The sequence below is a fragment of the Carassius carassius genome, chromosome 47 (genome assembly GCF_963082965.1).
Source record: "Carassius carassius chromosome 47, fCarCar2.1, whole genome shotgun sequence".
In the NCBI taxonomy this organism is placed as follows: Eukaryota; Metazoa; Chordata; class Actinopteri; order Cypriniformes; family Cyprinidae; genus Carassius; species Carassius carassius.
Window position 1 is genome coordinate 4,992,515 of NC_081801.1, and position 21,818 is coordinate 5,014,332.

At 36.5% G+C, this 21,818-nt stretch overlaps 1 protein-coding gene and 2 long non-coding RNA genes across 5 annotated transcripts in view; 1 reads left to right on the forward strand and 2 right to left on the reverse strand.

The window, feature by feature from the left end:
* Positions 1–10,843, reverse strand: part of LOC132130044 (potassium/sodium hyperpolarization-activated cyclic nucleotide-gated channel 1-like) — a 98,693-nt gene extending 87,850 nt beyond the window's left edge. Inside the window, exons 1-2 of one of the 2 annotated variants that reach the window (XM_059541642.1) lie at positions 10,206–10,838; positions 2,081–2,504 (exon numbers count right to left, since the gene is read on the reverse strand). In XM_059541642.1, the coding sequence (XP_059397625.1) occupies positions 2,081–2,504; positions 10,206–10,561 (780 nt within the window). In that variant the 5' untranslated portion in view covers positions 10,562–10,838. Of the gene's footprint in view, positions 1–2,080; positions 2,505–10,205 lie in introns of both variants that reach the window. The other variant, XM_059541643.1, reaches the window with a different exon arrangement.
* A 3,589-nt stretch (positions 10,844–14,432) lies between these two features.
* Positions 14,433–18,487, reverse strand: LOC132130048 (uncharacterized). Of its 2 annotated transcripts, none has more exons than XR_009428660.1 (6): positions 18,386–18,487; positions 17,458–17,506; positions 16,085–16,232; positions 15,871–16,007; positions 15,255–15,382; positions 14,433–14,447 (listed from the first exon to the last, which is right to left on the reverse strand). It is a non-coding gene; the product is annotated as an uncharacterized LOC132130048 (long non-coding RNA). The 2 variants fall into 2 exon arrangements; XR_009428661.1 differs by having other exon boundaries at positions 16,085–16,229; positions 18,386–18,477.
* On the forward strand, positions 15,516–16,026 carry LOC132130050 (uncharacterized). The gene is made up of 2 exons (XR_009428663.1): positions 15,516–15,547; positions 15,750–16,026. It is a non-coding gene; the product is annotated as an uncharacterized LOC132130050 (long non-coding RNA).
* Positions 18,488–21,818: the final 3,331 nt, after the last annotated feature.

The following is a 21,818-nucleotide window of genomic DNA, read 5'->3' on the forward strand; positions in this document are numbered from 1 at the left end:
AGCTGAAATGAACACTAGTGGCTGTAAAACATCAACAATGTTTATCCTTTTAACTAATTATGATTACAGGGAGATTATTGATTAATAAAGACTTATTTTTGTGCAGGTCCTTGAATGATACAATGTCATCACCTCAAAACTGTTACCATAGTGCATGGTTTGTAAACAAGCACATTTCTACAGTGGCATCACATGACTAGCTAAATATGTTAGGCTTTTCTAATGTGGGAAACTTGCTTGTTAGTCCGGCTGTTACAGCATTGCACTTGCGATGTAGAACTCGAGTACGAGTCCTGTAAAACATGTCACAACATTTTATGAAAGAGCTCAAAGATTTGTAAAAAGCTAAAACAGTATTGTTGCTTCAGCAAATATGTTTTCAGTAGGGCTGGGTGATATATCTAACAATATGATCATGCACATCTAGTCAGTAAATCTGGTTCTGTGATTACCGCTAAATCACCATCACCATCATGTTTGGTTTTCTAAGGGGCATTTGTGGCCTAATGGTTAAAGATTCAGACTTGTTGCAAGTTTGAGTACCAGCAGGTATCGTAGGTTCCACCTAGGTGAGACACTAAGCAAGGCACTGAACCCCCAAATGCTCCCAGAGTGTGTTCACTGTGTGTGTTAGTGTGTGTTTGTGTGTGTTCACTACTCACTGCTGTGTGTGTTAAATGCAGAGCACAAATTTCAAGTATGGTACACCATACTTGGCTACACGTCATGTCACTTCACTTCACAAACTTTCAGAGCATCTACACTGAACATTTATTTTCCTACCTACCACTAGTAGTAGTAGTAGTACGTGCAAGCAATGTAACATGCAAGAATCAACATATTATCATTTTGCGGAAATGTCGCCAGTTGCACGTTTTTACAATGTGGAAATCCCCTAGATTTACATTGACTTCAGTGGGCTCTTTTAAATACCATGACATGCTAGAAACCACATAGCAACATACTAAAAAACACTTATAACACCTTATAAACCACATAGCAACTGATTGGCAATCACACAACACCTTAGCATCATGATGGGTAGTTTTGGACTATGTTTTTAGCACTAGCTGTTTTTGGCAATGGATTTGTTTTCTCTCTGCACAAGCGTAAAGCAAAATATTAATGGAGTCCCTGTCTTAACTAATCCAGTGGTAGATCACAGAAAACAATTGTAATGAATCACCTGTGATTACTGTCAGCCACATTCGTTTGTTTTACTCTTCCTGAGAGCTACATCTGTATTTCAATTAGGTAAGATCAGAAAACGTCTACTCTGCTCTCTACCAGTCTAGACTTGGGCGTCTGCCAGCTGAAGAGGAAGACAAACTGGCTTTAAGAGTTTAATGACCGCAGGGCACCAAAACAAAGAACAATCTCTTCCTTCTCCATTGCACATAGCTTCCAAACCTCCTAAAAAACCCTGATGTTGCATTTTTAACCTTGGAAACATCTGCTAACCATATCTTTTTTCTCAAGCAACAACGAGAAAGGGTTGTCTGAGTTGGGTTAACTTTCATAACATAAGATGTAATTTACTGTACAATTTGTTAGGTATAATAGCAGGTGGGAAGCGGAAACATGCAATGTTTTCCTGACGAAAATGACCTTAAAGGACAGTTTTCTTGTGAAAACTGTCAGTTAGGGAGGGCTTGCAAACCCCATTTGTCATGTGAAGATTAATGCTTTGTATTTTAGCTTAGGGTGTCTGAGACAGGGGTGGGAGAGAAGTGCTCTATCATGAATGCTGAGGCAGTTAATATTTTTTCTCAACTGCTCTCGCAGCATTGAAGAGGTCAGTTGCTCTATCTGCTCTCGCTCCCCTATGCGGCTCTTGAAACAAATATGCTTACCTTAACCCCTAAATAAGTCTCTCCACCTCTAAAGAGTGTGTGTCAGAGATCTTTGAGAGGGGTGCGTGCTGCAGAACAACACCTGAGCTCAAAGCACCTTGGGTCGATTGTGTAATGACATCTCTTCTTGTTCATACTGGAAGCTAACAAATCCAAGACGTGTTACTAAAGGCCATCTGTGTCATAGTTCGTTCACTCACACACTCATACACACACTGTCCCCTCACCTCCTCCCACTGGTGGATGTATCTGATGAGGCGTGAAAGCCTGAGAAGACGGAGCAAGCTGAGGATTTTGGTGAAGCGTACGATACGCAGTGCTCGGGCCGTCTTGTAGACCTCCGAATCAAAGCCTTTCTCTACTATTAGAAAGATATAATCCACCGGGATGGAGGACAGGAAGTCTACCACGAACCAACTCTTCAGGTAGTTCATCTTAATGACCTTTGGGTCCAGGATTATCTCCGAGCTCTCCTCGTTCACAATTCCAGTTCTGAAGTTCATGACCAGATCCACCAGGAAGATGGTGTCCGAGGCCACATTGAAGATGAGCCAGCTAGTGGTAGTTTGCTCGGAAAAGAAGGTAATTCCCACAGGAATGATAATTAGATTCCCCATCATCATGATGAGCATTATCAAGTCCCAGTAGAACCTGCAGAGGAGAGAGAAAATGATGTGTTAAAGTAGGACCACTCGAAGGTAAAATCATTTTTGTTTTCTCCTCGTTAACAGCATTGAAAAAAATTAGAATTGAAAAAAAATGGTTCCCTTTCAGTTTGTGAGTGCAGATTTGTATTGATTTGGCCACATTGCACAGGAAGTTGAGTTGAAATATGAATTAGAATGACAGGTAGTAGAGTTTACTGAACATCAATTTAACACAGTAAAATGCATTATAGGAAATGAAGTGTTTCTGTATTCTGATCCACAAAAGTTTATTTATTAAATCAGCATCTTATTCTGAAGACCAGCATCCATAACACAACATTTGCAGGTCATTTCAGCAGATATAAGTGTATTTTCCGGTCAAACTTATGACTCATTTCCATGACCTGATCTATCAAAGATTTATACATGAATTGACTTTACAACTATTTCAAAAGCACTTTCGCATTCTCTCCTATCCTGATTCTGTTCCCAATAGCAGAAAAATGCTAGCCCTGTTCAGTATGAAGGCGATGTAGTAGGACTGGCAAGATTAAATTCCTGCTCTTTTCTGCTGGAATGCCCTCATTGCGATGGCCCTCGGATATATGTGATGTTTCTCTGGGTCCTGTCTAACAGACTTCCTTCAGCGATCAGTACAGCTCGCGCCTGCAGTCTGCACATGATGCACTACAGCTCATTTCCCTGTCGCATTTGATATCACCGCCAACACTTCCTGCTGGATTGCCACCCTGTGACAGCGCAGTCCAGCTCGCGCTTTGCTCTCAGGATGAGGAGGCAAAAAGCCACAGGACCAAAAAGGCAAGAGGGAGATTGTCACATGAGAGGGTTTCCCTTTCTTATGTGAGAGTTGTATGTGTTTACAACCGTCTGTTTGCGACATTCTGCTTTGCTTGCACAATCTGCAGATAGCTAATTAAAGGTACACGCTGTAATTGTTGAGCCAGCAGCATTTGAACCCTCAGGAATTAGCTTGTGTTTTGAAAATATGTGAATGGAACCACCATAGAGGTGAATGGAATCTCGGAGGCCGCTTGAAGGTGTTTGTTGATTCAGTACCACTAGCAACCTGATGGGCCCAGATATTACACAATGTGCACTTTATTAATGTGCATTGGCAACTAGCTAGCTGAAAGCAGTATCCACAAGCTGCATCACAGGAATAAATAATGCAATATAAATATATATATTTTTAAAATGGTTCTCTTAAATCGTGTTAATGTTTTACAATACTACTGTTTTTACTGTATTTGTATACTGTATTGGTCAAATAAATGCAGCCTTGGTGCGCTTAAAAGACATCTTTCAGAAACATTTAAAAATCTTTCCAATCACAAACTTCTGAACGGTATAGTGATCAAAATTATAAAAATATCATCATTATCAGTTGTGATCATTTATCACTTGACTGCTACACCAACGTTTTGCTTGTCAGCCTACAGTAAAGCACTAGACCACACTCTTATTACTTATGTTATATAAACATTATGTAAAACTTTCTATTTACAGCTCACAAAATTATTATAAAATGTGATTTGCGATACTCTGCAGTCTCAGTATGTCCTTCATTCTCTCTCTTCACCAGAGCACTAAACTCGAGAGAGGTTTTCAGTTGCTTGGCAGAAGATGCAGCGCACAGCTCATACAGTGAGAAGAATCACATTATGATTTCGAACCTTCAGTGTTACATAACAAGACACCCAGTGTTAAATAGACATGCAAAGAAAACAGCTTCTTGTATACTTATTCAATCCTCAAAATATCCCTGTTTGTTTTTGTAATTATCCATTTATTTTTTTATTTAGATTATTTTTAGTTATTCAATCTGCTTCTTAATGTCTATTTAGCACAGGTTACAGACTTGCATTGTCATTCCCAAGCATGTTTGACAAAAAGCCAAACCAAACACAAGTCAAGTAATTAGTGAACACTGCTATATTGGTGGTATTACTCATGCCACCTAATGTGAAGAAATCTTCCTCAGCACAAAAGTGAAAAATAGCCATTAGCTATTTTTATGTCTGCCTTGAGCAGACATGAGTCAGCTCTCTTATAGGAGTCCAGCAGACAACAGAAGAGATTTTTTTTTGCAACACTGAAATTTTCAGAGGTCAGCGTATTGTATATACACATGCACACATACTGTATTTGCATTAATGTAGCTCCTGTGTCTTGTAAAATCCAAAGGCAGACCTATTTTGACAGGCGCCGGGCTATCCTAGAGAACCATACAAAATGTCCTGCCCGCTGATAACGGCATACATCCATGAACTAAAATAGATGCTTTCAAGAATCCTATCTCATGCTAAAAACCCCTGGCTGGGGCCTCCAATGAGGCCGATGCACTTGGCTGTAATGGATCTGAGCGAATGAGAAAAACTCTCTGACTTGCTTTATAAATATCTACCGATCCAGTTTATAATTGTCTGTGCTTCGGTCCAAAAACTCATCTTTGGTTAATAATATCCACCTTGGTTATTTTTACTTTTGGGAGCTGTAAAAAGATGAAAGAATTCATTATTTGTTATTGCTTCTACTGTTGGTTGCAGTATAGCTGGCACTGTGCATGAATTGCATGTGAAGGAATATTGAGTACTCGTATTGAGAGAGAGGTTTGACAGGCCGTTTTGCTTTTGTAACTGTAGCCTTGACAACCGAATGACAGACAGGCTGTATTGTCAGAGGTGGGATGGTTGCCATGTGACCATCTGTCCTGCTGGTGAATACTAAAGACAAGCATAGAGGACATGAACCAGACACAATGCTTCTATATGCTCAGATGTGCTTTTCTGTCTCTCTGCCGCAGCTGCATCCTCACCTCAGTGTGGAATGGGGATCTTTAAAGGAATAATATGCACAAAAATGAAAATTCTGTCATTTATTATCCTCCTGTCATTTCATCATGATCTCAAGCTCTAAAATAATCAATAGCTGTTTGTGAGAAATGTAAAAACATTAAGTTGTTTTTCATTGATCATCTTCCTAACATTAAGCTGTTAACTTAAAAACTTAATCAGTGAGTTGAAATTAAAAACTGAATCAGTCTGGACTGTGTACTAATCACTCAGACTGGTTTTATGAACTCAACTGAGTATATATATACACCTGTATGGGTTTCTGAAGAATGTTGGTTATGAGTACACAGTAGCCAGATAGACAGATTGAAGTGTTATTCCAGGATCAACAATTTTTTGATCCAGTAACCAGTTGTACTTGGTGAAATAACGTTCACCAGATAGATCGATCACATATGTATTTATAAAGAGATACAGATTTCTCTTAACTGTGGCCTGTTTGCAGAGCTCTGCAGTCATACTGCGTTCATAAATTGGGCGCTCTTCAGCATTGTATGCGAGAAAAAAATACAGACTAAGGCTATTTAAAGAGTACCAAGGGGCATCAGTTTGGAGAAAGTGAGACATGCACTTGCAAAGACCTTCATTAGACTTTGGGACACGTCTTTGAGACAAGCCTCCAAAAAGCAACAGCAAAAACCATCAATAATGCAAGACAAACTTGCATGCCCCTAAAAATAGAGGTTAATCTGGGTTTAGAAATCAGAGGCCGTTTGATAAGGAGAAGGAATTTGCTCACATACAAATCCTGCTTTTCCATAACCTGTGTGATTAATTTATAAGCCAGAGATTTGACCCGAGCTTATCCATTACCTGATAAATCCTGCCACTAAAAAAAATTAAAACATGCACAAAGTCACCCAAAATGGTGAAGGAACTCTGGGAAGGCGACGTCAGTCACGTCTGAAGATTTTCCATAGATTTTCCTTTCCCCAGTGAAGAATTGTGACTACAGCAATAGGCTGGAGAAACAGGGAAAGCAAGAGACAGATGACATGCAATATGGAGGACCGATAAAAGAAGCATACGACTGAGTCACGCATGATAAAAGTCGATGACAAAAGATCTCAGGCCACATCAAGTCAAGCATGAGCCCTTTCTAAAAACAATGAATAATGAATATTACTAACCTCCTATTAATCTTTAAAGGACCACATTGGGATATTGAGTTTCCTAATGCTTCAGATCCAAAACAGCATATGTGAATGCTGTTGTCACTCATGTGGTGTTTCTGGTTCCAGCTTTTTCAGTTCACGGCTGGGACGTTATTGGAAGAAAATAAGCCAGTTTCACAAAATTAACTATGGAAAAAGCTTAGAAACAAAATAGCAGTCCCCTGTGTGGGTGAGAAAGGAAAGCCATTGTAAATGAGCAGACGATACCGAAGCATGCCAAGTGTAGCCAGAATCACGCGGTTCAGGCTTTTCGTCCATTAGAAGCAATAACCACTGTCATCCTTCCATTGACTCTATTTTACTCTCTGTCCATCATCTACCTCTTTGTATCTTCTATTTTCTCTTTCTCACCTGTTTTCTCCTTTTCTGGTTCTCCCTTTGATGTAAAGCCTATTTGGGCAAGTGCGATCAAAGGCTCAATATTGTGGCAGAATTGAATCATGGCCGTCTTAGAATGCTATGAAGTAGCTAGCAGCGAATTCATTTAATAAAATAAAGAATGTTATTTTAGCATTGTTTATATACTGTAGTATTATTTATATGCTGTTGTATGTCATTTTTAGAATGTTTTATTTTAATATTTTCTGTTAAATTTTTATGTAAATGATAGTTTAAATAGTGATGTGCTTTGTCATTTTTATTTTTATTTGTTTTTGTTTAAATTATTACTGTTTTGCTTGATTTTGATTTCTATTTTAGTTTAATTTTAGTGTTTCAACTTATTTGTTTGTGTTAGTTTCCAAGGCAAAATTTATCATTTTCATTTAAGCTTTCATTTAAGTTTTAAAGCAAATTTTTTGAAATTGTATCCTTTTTGTTACGAGCTTTTGTGATTTTTATTAGTTTTTGTTTAAACTGTTTGTTTTGCTTTATTTTTATTTCTGTTTTATGGTAATTTTACTACTTCAGCTTTAACTTTTTTTTTCTGTTTCCAAGGCGACATTATCTGAATTTTTTAATTTGTTTAAATTTTAGTTTGTCATTTTGTTATGTACTTTTTAATGTTTATCATTTTTTAGATAAATTATTTATGTTTAGTTTTAGTTTTTCATTTATTTTATTATTTAGTTGCCAAGGGAACATTTCTAATTTTCATTTAAGTTTACTCCCTTAATATGTTTTATATTGTACAATATGCATATGATTGCTTAGCAGCAGCGTCATTTGTACATTATGGCAGAAAGGTCAATCACATTACATCACAGGGTTCAGAGCAATGTTAATCTCGTTCAGTGTGTGTTGGACATCTAATCCAATCTCACCTTCTCTCATCCCTGCTGATGTTGGAGGGCTTTACACAAACAGCTCTGATATGTTTCAGGGGTGGCGCAGCCTAGTGGTTAAAGACCTGAAAGGTTGTAGGATTAAATTTGTGAACTATGGGATTACTTAGCGTACACAATCTGTGTACTGTGAGCATCACATAAAAACATCAGCTAAATTAGGTTGGCTAAATGTCAAATAGTAGTTGCAGTAGAAATGGACTTCCAGCAGACATAATGGGTCATTCATATTGTATAGTATTGGCAGACCTCTTTAACTTTAAATAATAATGTGTTTTTACTTTAGAAATTAGCTTTGGACTTGCTCAGGCAATAAATGATTATTAATTACGACTTGACTGATTGCACAAAGTAACACAGTGGAACCCAGTTTCACTAGTGAACAGATGTTGCCATTTTCCAAGTCTCTTTCAAGCATGTGAAATTGGCAATTTATTACGAAATATAAAGTTTTTATTATCATTATTATTTACATGGTGTTGACTTTATTTAGTATTTACTTTAAACATATTTTTAAAAATATTATTTTATTAATCAGAATGGAATGTTTTAGAGTGAGACAAGTCAACTATGTCACTTCTTGGAGGATGTCATAGCTTTTGTTAGTTAAAAGGGATTTTAAACAATATTTCCATGAAAACATGATTTGTTTGAAACCTTTTTTTAAATAAAGAAAAAAAGAAACACCTGGAAAATTCCTAATTATGATGATATTATGTGGTCACTTTAACAGTTATAATAATATTTTAAGCAGTATATTGACACGTAAAAAGTGTGGGTTTCATATATATATATATATATATATATATATATATATATACTGACTTGACAATGCACTGCATGACCCTGCTTTGGTAGTTAGGTGGTGCCTTGGGAGTGAAACATCTGAGTTGTTTTGCTCTTACATGTTACACATGATATAATATACCACACATAATATACCAAAGCAAACTACATCAAGTACAAGGGATAAATAAAACAGTGAAACATGTGGGAGTCCAGCTAATGACCCTGTATGGGATAGAGTTCTCCACATTCATGAACAGTGTGAAGCTGCTTTCAGCACCATGGAGAGCGTTATGGCCTGAAACTAATGATCAGACTTGATACTGTTTCTACACTAACCTATTTGAGCTATTAATGTCTTTTGTTACTTTCTTAGTAAAAAGTTTGCTATTGTAAAGTTTACAGAAAATAACTCAGGTTGTTCAATTGAAATTATGACTTAAAGTTCACCAAAATTAGCCTCTCCAACAACTATAACAATTAAAAATGAGAAAGAAACGTTGTGGTTTGTGCGCAAAAAAGAATTCTGAGAAATTCCCGTTTACCATAAATAAGGCAGTGGATATTTTTTCTAATTAAAACATTATTTACATTTTTACAGAAAATATTTATACAGTAAATAGTATATATATATGTATAATGTTTATCATGTATGGTGAGGTAGCCCACCGCTAACCTTTTTGTTTTTTTTCAGTTAAACCTGACATTTTTGCAGTATATATTCATTTATCCATCCATCCACCTATCTATCTATCTATCTATCTATCTATCTATCTATCTATCTATCTATCTATCTATCTATCTACCTGTTTTCTGTCTACATTGGTGCAATGGAGTACGAAACTAGCTTGAGACTTCAAACCTCCAAGTGGCCAAACAAACTCCAAATGATGAACAAAAGTATGAAATTATGCTGTTGCTTATGGAATAATGCCTTTCCTAACAAGCTATTTAAAGATAACCTAGTGTTACATTGTCAATTATTTGTCCGTAGTAGTCTAATTTGAAGAGGATCTGCTAGTCAAGTCGTGCATGAAACGTTCTCGTGGGGGGCATTGGGTTTGAAAATCCCCTCCATTCACCTGACTAACGCGATTAGCGTTAAACTGCTTTAGATCAACTGTCCCAGCGCTAAAATTGGCATGGGCTATTACCTGGTGAGAGCCACACGGGATCATACAGAGCCACAAGATAATACTATAGAATAATCCGCGTTTGTGCCTCAAAACAAGACGTGATCTTGCAGCCACCCTCGTTTCTTTTCATCTCACGACAGACACTAACAGCTATGTGTTTACAATGCCAAAGAGTGATGCATCATTCCCTGCGCGCACCAGCACACACGTCTTACACAATAGCAGAATGAATGCCAAATGACGGCAGGTCGGAGACAACCCATGATGACTGCTGTCCCGTTTATTCACCGATATGACATTCACCCCTACTCGTGCCAAGGGCATTGCGTGCGTTCAGGTTCTGGTTCTCCGAAACGCCACGCTTAATGACTGAAAACGCGGCGCGCAGTGCACGAATCCCATTTTACTGTGACCTGAGTGTGCGTGGGAAGGTGACTTTCCATACTCCTTACCTAAAATCACTATAGGGGTGAATGATCCAATATCCAGCCGTCTGCACTCTCTCCTGCTCTTTCTCCACGGCTTTCTGACTCCCGAACATCCGCAAGGAGAACTTATTCACCCCGGGCTGCATCATGGCTCCAAATTGCCGCTGCATAAACCCGGATTGCCTGGACGCGGCGTCCATATCATCAAACCCGACCATGGCTTCTTCCCGGTCCCCCTTTGCACCCACTGAGTTGCTGTGTTCTTTCATGTTCTGGCTCCCCATGCTGTTCTTCAAGATCGAGTCTTGCCTCTGGAACACATTATTCCCATCCGCTTTCTCCTCTTTGTTGCTCGAGAACGAATTGGATTTGTCTTCCATGGTGGTTTCAGAACGTGCTGTCTCCGGGTGCGGAGGACAGGCTGCGCTTAAAAGTCGAAAGGAGCAGCTGGCGGCTCTTCTGTTTCATTGGACGTCCCTCAAACCACCGCTGCCTCCAGTCCGAGTGCTGCTGCACAACTGAAAGGCAGAGCAGTGGTGAACCGGACAGGATCAGCTTTCTTGGGCTGCTGCCATCTACTGTCGGGATTGAGCGCGGCCAGCGTCCCGTGGCTCTCCAAGCGTGTCGAGGACGCGGACGCGGACGCACTGCCGTAATGCGCTGCTCCGATATGCTTCCAGACTGAAAGCGTGCCAAAGGAATACGATTTGAACATGATGTTGTAGACGCAAATCAGGGTTATGTAAAGCATTTGGGAAGGGCATGTTTTATTATGAGGTGAACTGAAATGGCAATTATGGAAGACTAACATCCCTGTGGTCTATAAAATACCATGTGTAATAGGGCTTTGTGGAATGAAAAAATCGAGCTTCATTATGCATAAATAAATAAATTAATTAATTTTAATAACCAAGTGGGTTACACATTTATTTATTTATTTATTTATTTATTTATTTATTTATTTGTAATCTAGTAAATTAATGTTACATCTGAAGGGTGTTTAATCTTTTACTAGATGTCTGCAAACCAAAAGATGATTATTAGAACAAAAGTTTGGCATCAGTTCAAAACCAAGTTCTACTTACATAACAGATTAAAAAGAAAAGTCTCTAAACAATATAACTAATATTATAAAACAGTTCTGACTGGACTGACATTCATAATTATATTACGAAAGACTAACTTCTCTGTGGTTAAAATCTCATGATAAATGGGAGTTGTATGACAAAACAGTATTTATACATTTTGTATTATGGAAACCAAAAGCCCTATTATAGTTATTTTCCTGCAAATTCAGTAAAAATAAGTTACATTTTATTGACTGTGGTAATGCATCTTTGTTTATTTTTGTTATTTATTTTTTTTTTTTAATGAATTTATTTTATCATACCAGAGCCTACAATATTCATACTACATCTATGCCAAGGGAAAAAAAAGGTATAGATAGAATATAATCAAGCAAGCAGTATACTGGAGAAAAAAGAGGGATTTTTTAAAATGTGTCTTTGGAGAAAGTGCTGTAATTTTAACTGTGGTGTAGGAGGTGACGAAAGATTGAAGGTAAGTGACCACATTCTAAATAGTATAATCAAATCTCTACCAGCTGACAAATTTCTACAGTCACATAGTAGCCTACATTATACTGTCAGCCCTATGGCAAGACTCACATATTTTAAATTCAAGACTGTCAACCTGAAAAAATCTGGTTGCAGGCTCTAAATCCACTGCCAATTTAGGGGCATTTTGAATCTGAAGTAAGAAATGTTGATAAAACAGCTTGAGATATGGCTAACTAATCTTTTCAGGTCTTTAAAACCTGCTTTCATCTGGTTCTTTCAACCATGAGAGAACCGCTCCCGGTTAACACTGGAAGCACTGGCCCTGAACTGATCGTTTTCTCAAAATAAGTGCGCTGCTATCATCAGCGAGAAATGTAAAAAAAAAAAAAAATCTACTTTATAGACCCTGCCTAAACTTATGGTTTAAATGACGTCACTTAAAGTGATAAAACACAACATTTAAACATTTAGTATGCAGAATTTATCTTTTAATATGGGCACGTCAGATTGATTTCATTCTCTTTACAGTTCTGTCAAGTTGTTCCCAGCTGCAGAGAACTGATTTACTGATTTAGAGAGGAAAATATAGTTGATGATGATGGCGATGAAGATTTGTGCATGCCGGATAGTGGCGTGTTCATCGTGGACATAAGACAATATGCACAATCAATGAAAACTGTGAACTGATGAAATCCAGACCATGTCCACCTGCTACCCTGCCATCCTACTGTGATGGTGTGCGAGTGGGGCTTAAAGCCACAAAATTTCCCATGTTGCACATGATGATTTTAAACCTGGTCTCACCAAATTCATAGGAAAATTCAGAATTAGATGGCTGTGGACTATATTACAACAAAACTGATGATTCACTACTGGAAAATCTTGGCACAGGGAACTTCCTGCTAATGGGCAGCATTCATGTGAAGACTATCCAGCATAGCACATTTGGCAGTGAAGTCATTATATAAGTTAACCAAATTAAAGCTGACATTCCTTTTATTTCCTCTGTTTTGCTTTCAGCCAGAGTTTTGCTTGGATTAGTTGGCATACCAACTGTTCCCTTACAGGGCAGTCCAGATTGCTTGTGTAACTTTAGTTTTGAGGCGAAACGTTGCGTAATTTATGAACACAAGGTAATAACTCACAGAGACTGATTACTGAGCTTTAAGCACTGCTGGATCACGTGTGTGGGGGGCTGAAAGAAACTCTGGCATATGCAAAGGTCTCGCTGGACGCAACTGTGGCACAGGAGACAAATGAAGGGTATTTCAAATCACTGCTTTATGTTTTTATATCCGAGAATGTGATTTGATGCTCTTGAGGTAATTAAAAAATCTGAATTTGGCACATATGTGCGAAGCTGATTTGCATAGCATCCTGTGAGGCTAATGTTCTCATGTGCACCTAGTAGGATACATCATACAATATTTTACCCAGATGTGAAAAATTACATGATATTCATGCCAGCTATTCCTCACGCAACAAATATAGACAGAAAAAAAATGTAAGCATTGTGTTTCAAAATGACTCTTTCCGCTCGCTCATACACAGTGCTGGATAGTAACTGATTACATGTAATCTGGACTACATAATCATTTTTTTTATACACTCTAAAAAACACTGGGTTAAAAACAACCCAAATTGGGTTGTTTTTAACACAACTGCTGGGTAAATATAGGACAGAACCCATATGGGGTTAAACTAACCCAAGAAGTTGGGTTATTAATTTTAACCCAGTAAATGGGTTGTTTTTTCTACCCAAAAATTGGTTATTTTTACAAAAATAATGGGTTAATTTGATTTCATAAATGGGTTATATTAGGTAATTTTTATTCCTTTTACAATTAAATATACCACATAATAAACAAACAGGTCATTGTATTACAAAACATTGTATTAGCTTTATTTCTCTTTCAGCATATTACACTTTGTAATTACACTTTACCTCAACCAAAAATTCAAGAGATCATACAAAACTAAAACAATAAAATTCCATTTATAAACAGCATTCAAAACAATTTCTTTCATTTTTATGGTTTGCCTCTGTAGTTGAAAAACTGTAAATGTTAAAAAAAAAAATCATAAACTACAAAGAACCACAAGGTTTAGTAATACATTTTTTTTTTTACAAATAATTAAGATTTTTTTTGTTTTAATCCATATGCTCATGAACTCCAAAAAACCTCAAGGTTTACTAAAACACGTTTTTTTTAAATACAAATAAATTTCATTATTTTTAATCCATATAAAATACTTTACCTCAAGAACAACTGTTTGTTACAAAGCATATTTGTTTTAAGTCTACATTATGGACCTGTTGTTTTTAGTCTACAAAATGAACACAAAAATAAATCTATGAAATACAACGTATTGGCAGTAACCTCTTTTAATCTACTTGCAAGAATGTATGTGAATGTATGCAAGAATGTAGTGCCCAGTGCAAAAATTTCACTGTTGGGGATTCACTTCCCTCCAACTCAAAAATATTATGAATATAGAAACACTGTTTCGGGTAGTTTACATCAAAAACATAAAATGATTTGAAACATACATTTACTGCCCCAATGAGAGTGCTTTGCTCCAAAGCTTTTCCTGCGAGGATGAAAAATGCCTGCGAATCAATGTGTCCATTTTCAAGTGACAGGACATGAGGGTAAGGTCTTGATGCTTCAGCCTGCTGGAGGTCCTCCACCATATCTGTTCCAACCTAAAGGACAGATAATGCAAATGAATAAAGGTGAAACAGAATGATAGTGTCAGGGGTGTGGGTATGGGTGGTGGGTTGGGGAGACATTCGAAACTGTTTATTCAATCAAGCTGTCTTTAGAAACAATAGGTCTTGTATAGCCAGAGCTTTGGATGAGGCAAAATACCTGAAAATTATTACAGCTTGATCTGGACCACTTTGACAGAGCCACTGACAGGGATGCAAAGCAAGTCAAAAGAGTTTTGGTAACACTTGAAATACTTTAATTTTACTTTAATTTAAAACTTCTACATTTAATATTCTGCCCTACAAAAGCAAAATACCTTAACTTGCTAGAGTGTGAAACTGAAAAAGTTCTTATTTGTCTAGTCAAATTAATTATAGCTAGGACACTAGAAATTTGTCAATAAGATGTTTTAGTAATGAAAATTATCTACAGAAAAAAAAATTTGAGCTCAGACTTATTTATCCAAGATACATTATAAATTAAATTACAAAGTTCTTATGGAGCATATCTTGTTAACATGTTACTATATATAAGACTGGAATAACGATGTTGGAAATTCAGCTTTGATCACAAACAAAAATTTTTTTTTAATATATTCAAATAGCAAATATTAATTTATTGTAACAATATTTCACAACATTACTCTTTTTGCTGTATTTGGATCAAATAAATGCCTTTGTAAGCAGAAGAGACTTAATTTAAAAACATAAAAAAATCATACCGATCCCAAACTTTTGAATGGTAGTGTATTCAACCTGGTGAAGTCATTAAATGATTGAAATTTCTTGAGTCGTACTTACAGGCTAAATGTCAATGAAAGCTTTTTTGATTTCATCAATGCTGGGCCGGAGTGTTTTTCTGCCAATTTTGTAGGGTGGAGGTGGAAGCAAAACAGGTAACAGCTTTAGTGCAAGATTTCCCTTTGCATCTGTAGGAAAATAATATTACATTCATCAACACTACTAAAAACAGTAGCGAGTTGTCATTGAAAATATAGGGCCAGATTTACTAAACAGGTCAAATTAGCATGAGTCCAAAATCCCATTAAAGTGTAGACTGAAGTGTAAAGTTCTGCTGTTGATCCACTGACAATGTGCAAATTTAAAAACACAGATTCATAATGACCAACATATCCTACCAAGAGCAGCAGAAATGAAAAGCAATGTTATAAAATCTTTGTCTGGCATTCTAAATAAGATGAGAGGAGAAAATGCAGCATTTTCTAGCAGCAATTATTGCCAAGCACAAAAATGAGTTAAAATATATAAACTACCACAAATATGCAGTAATGTTAGTTGCAAAAAAAATTTCCCAATTTTTCATCACTGCATTTCTTTAGTAATCCTGACAGTACTATGGTGCAAGCTGTTAGTAAATCTGGCCCATAATATCAAAATATTGTAGAAACATTTTAACCTTCTGTCATTTCTTCAGATGTACATGGAAGCTTTGCTTCTCGCTTCGCAAAAAGCAAGATCCTGTCAGTATACCAGCCATTTTTCAAACAGTTTTGGGGCTGCATCTTGAAGTAAAATGTGAAAGTCCTGTGCAATCTAAAAGCAAAAATAACAACTTAACAGACTTAATATAACTCATGTTACCATTTGATAAAGACAATATGTTAACATACCATGCCTGGGGTAGTTAGCCGAGGAAACTCATGGAGGACCTCAAACATATTTTTCGCATGTACTGTTCCACCTGGCTGATGGGCTGTGTGTTGTTTCTCAGTCATTGTTTAATTTCCTCAGCTCTCTCTTCAGATACGGTTGATTCTACTGGACAAAGAAATAACAATGCTGTTAATCAAATAGAGGCTTATGAACATTTTTTACATGTAAAAGGTACAGTTTCCATGAAAACAGAAATACTCTTCAGAGCTTTTCAACACTTTAGCTAGTAAATCCTGGATGTTTCTAAACTCCATGCAAACTGATTCCTGAATTATACTGATTAACATTTCACTTTGCTCATAATTTATTCAGGGTCGTTCCAAACCCGTAAGACCTCCGTTTATCTTCAGAACACAGTTTAAGATATTTTAGATTTAGTCCGAGAGCTCTCAGTCCCTCCATTGAAGCTGTGTGTACGGTCTACTGTCCATGTCCAGAAAGGTAAGAAAAACATCATCAAAGTAGTCCATGTGACTCCAGAGGGTCAGTTAGAATTTGTTGAAGCATCGAAAATACATTTTGGTCCAAAAATAGCAAAAACTACGACTTTATTCAGCATTGTCTTCTCTTCCGTGTCTGTTGTGAGAGAGTTCAAAACAAAGCAGTCTGGATATCCGGTTCGCGAACGAATCACTCAAACAGTACACTGACTAAACTGCTGTGAAGAGAGAACTGAAGATGAACACCGAGCCGAGCCAGATAACGAACAAAAGACTGACTCGTTCACATTAAGTCATTTGTGGATAAATGCCTATTGGAGACGTGAGCCATTTAAAATGATTCAGTTCGATTTGGTGAACTGGTTCAAAAAGATCCGGTTACATCGAATGATTCGTTCGCGAACCGGATATCACTACACTGCAGTGTTGTGAACGCACTCACAACAGACACGGAAGAGAAGACAATGCTGAATAAAGTCGTAGTTTTTGCTATTTTTGGACCAAAATGTATTTTCGATGCTTCAATAAATTCTAACTGACCCTCTGATGTCACATGGACTACTTTGATGATGTTTTTCTTACCTTTCTGGACATGGACAGTAGACCGTTCACACAGCTTCAATGGAGGGACTGAGAATCTAAAATATCTTAAACTGTGTTCTGAAGATAAACGGAGGTCTTACGGGTTTGGAACGACATGAAGGTGAGTCATTAATGACATAATTTTGATTATTGGGTGAACTAACGTTAACCCTTTAACTAAAGGGGTATAACCACAATAACGTTACCGGATCTTTTTAATAATAGTAACAGCTGTTTTTTTATGGTTTATGGCATTTTTATTATCAATGTATGGCAATAATTCAAATTAGATGAGATAAAAGTGTCACCTCGAGCGAAAGGCTGTGGGTTTGCCACCACGGACAGTCAAGAGCAGGTCTGAGGGAGAAAAAAACAATATATTTTAGTCCAAGATTAATTGACACTTACCTGGATGTCAAATAATAATACTAATAAATAAATAAATGATTAGAAATGTATTTTTATTGTGAAAAAAAAACGAAATACACATCAGACAGAAAAAAATAGGTAGGCTAACGTAACGTTATCTCTGGTGCTCGCAAATGCACAATGCTTTATGATCCATAATATAACGTAAAGTGATATTTTAAAATCAGAACGCCACATTTTTGCCAATCTGTAACGATTCAATGATAAAAAAAGACCAATACAAACTTTTATTTCACCAGAAAAAAGGCTGAATTCAGTTTGCTTGAAAATAATTTCTCCTGTAAAGATCAAAAATGCCCGCGACAGATGACCCAAAAATAGGGTTGTTTTGACTTAGCACTGCATGCAGTAGGATGGGGGATGAGCAGCTTTATGTACAAAAGGTGGTTTTCTAAAATGTATTACCAGAGATTTGCTTAAAGGCTGTAATGGACAAAAATCTAATTTTTATAATCTAAAAAGGCAAGGAATGCGCGTTTACATCACATTGATCTCGTGGCATTGAAATTGACTGACTTAATGGACTTTGAAGTAAATTATGTCATATAACAGTTAAGAAGAAACTTAAGACTTTGACAAAAGTGTCGTTTAAAACATAAAAACAGTAGAAAACGTATTTACTATCCAGCAGGCATTACAAACAGGCAAACCAAAACGAGCGAAGCTGGCGGTGCATTTAATGTCATGTAAACGTGACTGTTGTCGCACATTTCTTTGCCTTTTTATCCCTCATTCGCTCAGTATTATGTTATGTGTATAAATATGTTTAAAAATGCATGTCAAATGTATAAATATATTGATACGAACCTTATTTCTCCAAATATTACAGCGTGTGTATGGCATCCACCTCCACCTCGAATTCAGTCAGCCCGCGCTGCGCTGATCCATCCTGCGCTGAGTTGATTTGACCCAATGAGCTGGGTTATTGCGTCCGAGTGGGGGAGGGGGTGCATTGATTCAGCTCTCAGTGAAAACGACCCAGAAAATAACCCAACGGTTGGGTAACATAGAACTACCCAAAAACTACCCAAGACTGAGAAAATAACCCAAAAACTTTACCCAAATGGCTCAACCCAGCACTTGGGTAGAAAAAATAACCCAGGATTTTTTAGTGTGTAAGTACATGTACTGTAATAAGATTATATTATTCTACATTTTCCTTTCTAAAAAATAAATAAATAATTAAATAAAATAAAATCATATTGCTATGTACATTCAGAAAGTCTTCCAGTTTAATGGAACTGCACACACCAGCCAGTAATCAGGTGAATATAATTACACAGAAAATGGAATGGCCGCACAATTAGTTCTTCTGCAGTACTTCAAGGAACGCCAGTTTGTAAATCCCTGGTGTAATATAATGTTTAATGCACTTCATGATGTTGATAACAAATAATGGAAATATTTTTTTACGAGTTAGGTCGAAAGTAATCTAAAAGTAATCATAGAGTAGTTAATTACTAACTACAATGCCTGTATGTAATTTGTGATTAGTATTGGTAATTGTAATCAGTATGTGATGGTAACCAATAATCTACCCAGCACAGTTCAGACACCATAAAGTAAAAGGACTATATATCGGTGTTAAAATATCTGTTGTTGTTGTTGTTGTTTTTTTTTTCCTTTGTAGTATTATGCATATTTACAAAACCTGACAAAAAATGTAAAAAATGTTTTACGAAAAAAGTAACTGCATAGCGATGTGTTAAATAAAACAAATTCAAAATAAAAAATTTTTTGGTAGTTACTAGACTGTGGTGTTGATAGACAATTGCTATGCAGTTACTAGTTGTTCTGTTCATTTTTAGAATATTGCTAAGTGGTTGCTAGGGTGTTGCTATGTACAGTAGTTGTTCAATTGTTTAGGTTTGTTAATAGACCACTGCAATGCAGTTGTTTTATAGCATGATGCTGATATGCTGCGTGGTAGCTAGGGTTTTGGCTGTGTTCTGGGTTGTTAATAGACCATTGCTTTATGCATATGCCGATTACTAAGGTGTTCAGAATGTTATTTTCAATAGCAAGTGAGGTTGTGATTACTGTGCACACATAAAGAGCTATTTTGTGTTGTTCTAAATAGCAACAACATTTTATGGCTCACATTCTTTAACTGTAATCCTATCTCAGATCTTCCTTGTATCATGGGCCGTTGTGTCTGCATTATGGCCTCTGGGGAAATAAAGTACTATTACTCTGATTCTGTCTTGCCATGTCAGAGCAGCAGAAAACGAACAGCAAACGGAGGTCGGTCCTGTTTTAGTTTTCAATCGACCTTGTGCTAGTTCACGTTCAATGTTTTGGGGGCTCGCCAGAGCGGTTTCACCTTAACTGAGCTGAATATGAATCTGTTATCTGGATTAGGGGAATTAAAGTTGAGCTCTCTCCCTCACTGTTGTCCTCTGTTACAGGACTGAAAAGCTGCTTGAGGAAAGACACAATTTTGATTTATATGATAATACTTCTAATATTATGAGTTTATATATTTATATGTACATATGTAACTATGGTTCTGCAACCATTTTCGTTCCACTGTCGTCACATATAGCAGAATTTGTTCTCACAGGAGGACAAACTTTGACTTATTTTATTCGATACATTTTATAATATAATACATTTTATAATATTTTATAATATAAAGTATAATTTTGATTTCATTTGAATCTCAAGAATATCCTGGCCACTCTTTTGATAATGAAAATAAATCCTAAATGACGGGGAAAAAGAAATGAAAAAAAGAATGTCAAAGTAATTGCCAATAGACTTTTGGATGAGGAAATCTTGAAAAATATTCATTGTGTGTGTGTGTGTGTGTGTGTGTGTGTGTGTGTGTGTGTGTGTGTGTGTGTGTGTGTGTGTGTGTGTGTGTGTGTGTGTGTGTGTGTGTGTGAATTATTCTTTTAAAGTGGCAGATGTTGTTGTTTTTATGTAATAAAAACATATTTTCAAAACATTGCAGAAACATTTTATTTAATTTCTATATAAATTTTGCTTTGCCAAAATGATTTATCCACAGACATTTTTGTGAAGGATAACTTAATACCGTACTGTGTTGTTATATAAATTTTATATAGTTTTATAGATATAGACATCAAATGTCACAGTTTTTGAAGCTAAAATATGTTTTTATTCTACTTAACGAAACCTAATAATTAGGTATTTTTAAATATGTTTTATATGTACTGTATTTTCTGACTAAAATTTAGCTTTTTTTAAATTCTTGTCTGGTTTTGGTCATCTTCGTTCAACCAACATTACATGTAATATATTGTAATACATTGATATGAAAATATTTTACACTTGTTTGGATTTTACATAAGCATGGAAATAGATAAATAACACATATTTATCTGAATAAACCTACTGTTTAGTTCCTCACATTACTGTACATCCACAGTTATATGAATTCAGATTGGTTTGTGATCTTATTTATTGACCATGTCCTCTGCTGGTTCTGATTTTCTAATGATTGATGACTTTATGATATTGAAAGTCATTTTAAGGCCAGTTATCTCCTTGTGAAGTCAAACTCTTTTCTGCAAACCATATATGTTCCACAAAAATATTGTAAATGCTGTGGACTAAAGCAATCAAGTGGGTAAATTGTGGTGTGGATTTGTCCATCTTGACAGAAGGGGGCAAACGAGAAGCATCAGGACATCGAAAAGGAAATTTTCCTTCCAGCGGCCATGAGGCATTACCTCTAATGGGAAGACATTAGAGAGAGAGAAGCAAGTGGAAAATGAGGTGGAGACACACAGAAGGTGGTTGCCTGGGTGTTGCTAAGATGGTTCTGTGGTCGCTAGGCTGTTTCTAGGTTGTTACTAGAAGATTGCTTAAAAAATGGAAAAAGCAAAAAAGAAAGAGGAGAGGTGAAATAGGAGAAAGACACAACCTTGGTCAGTTCTTCATGGTCACTTTAACTCTGAGAGTAAGGGCTCGTCTGTCTTTGAAGGGATCTGTGACCCAGCTCAGCTTCATTTAGAGTTAGTAAACACTAATTAAACTACCTTGGCCATTATGTTGTCTCTTTTCACCTGTTCATCAGTGTTAAAAGGCTCGCTGCCATCCGTTGGGACAAAGAAAGAAAATCCCTAATCAGAAGTCTAATCCTGTCTGCAGCTCTGCTTTACAACTCCTTTCAAAATGAGCTTCTGCAGTTACTTCTGAACCTGACTGACAGATATTCAATGCTGAAAACTAATCAGGGTTTTTTTTGTTTGTTTTTTTTCAGTTTCTGTTA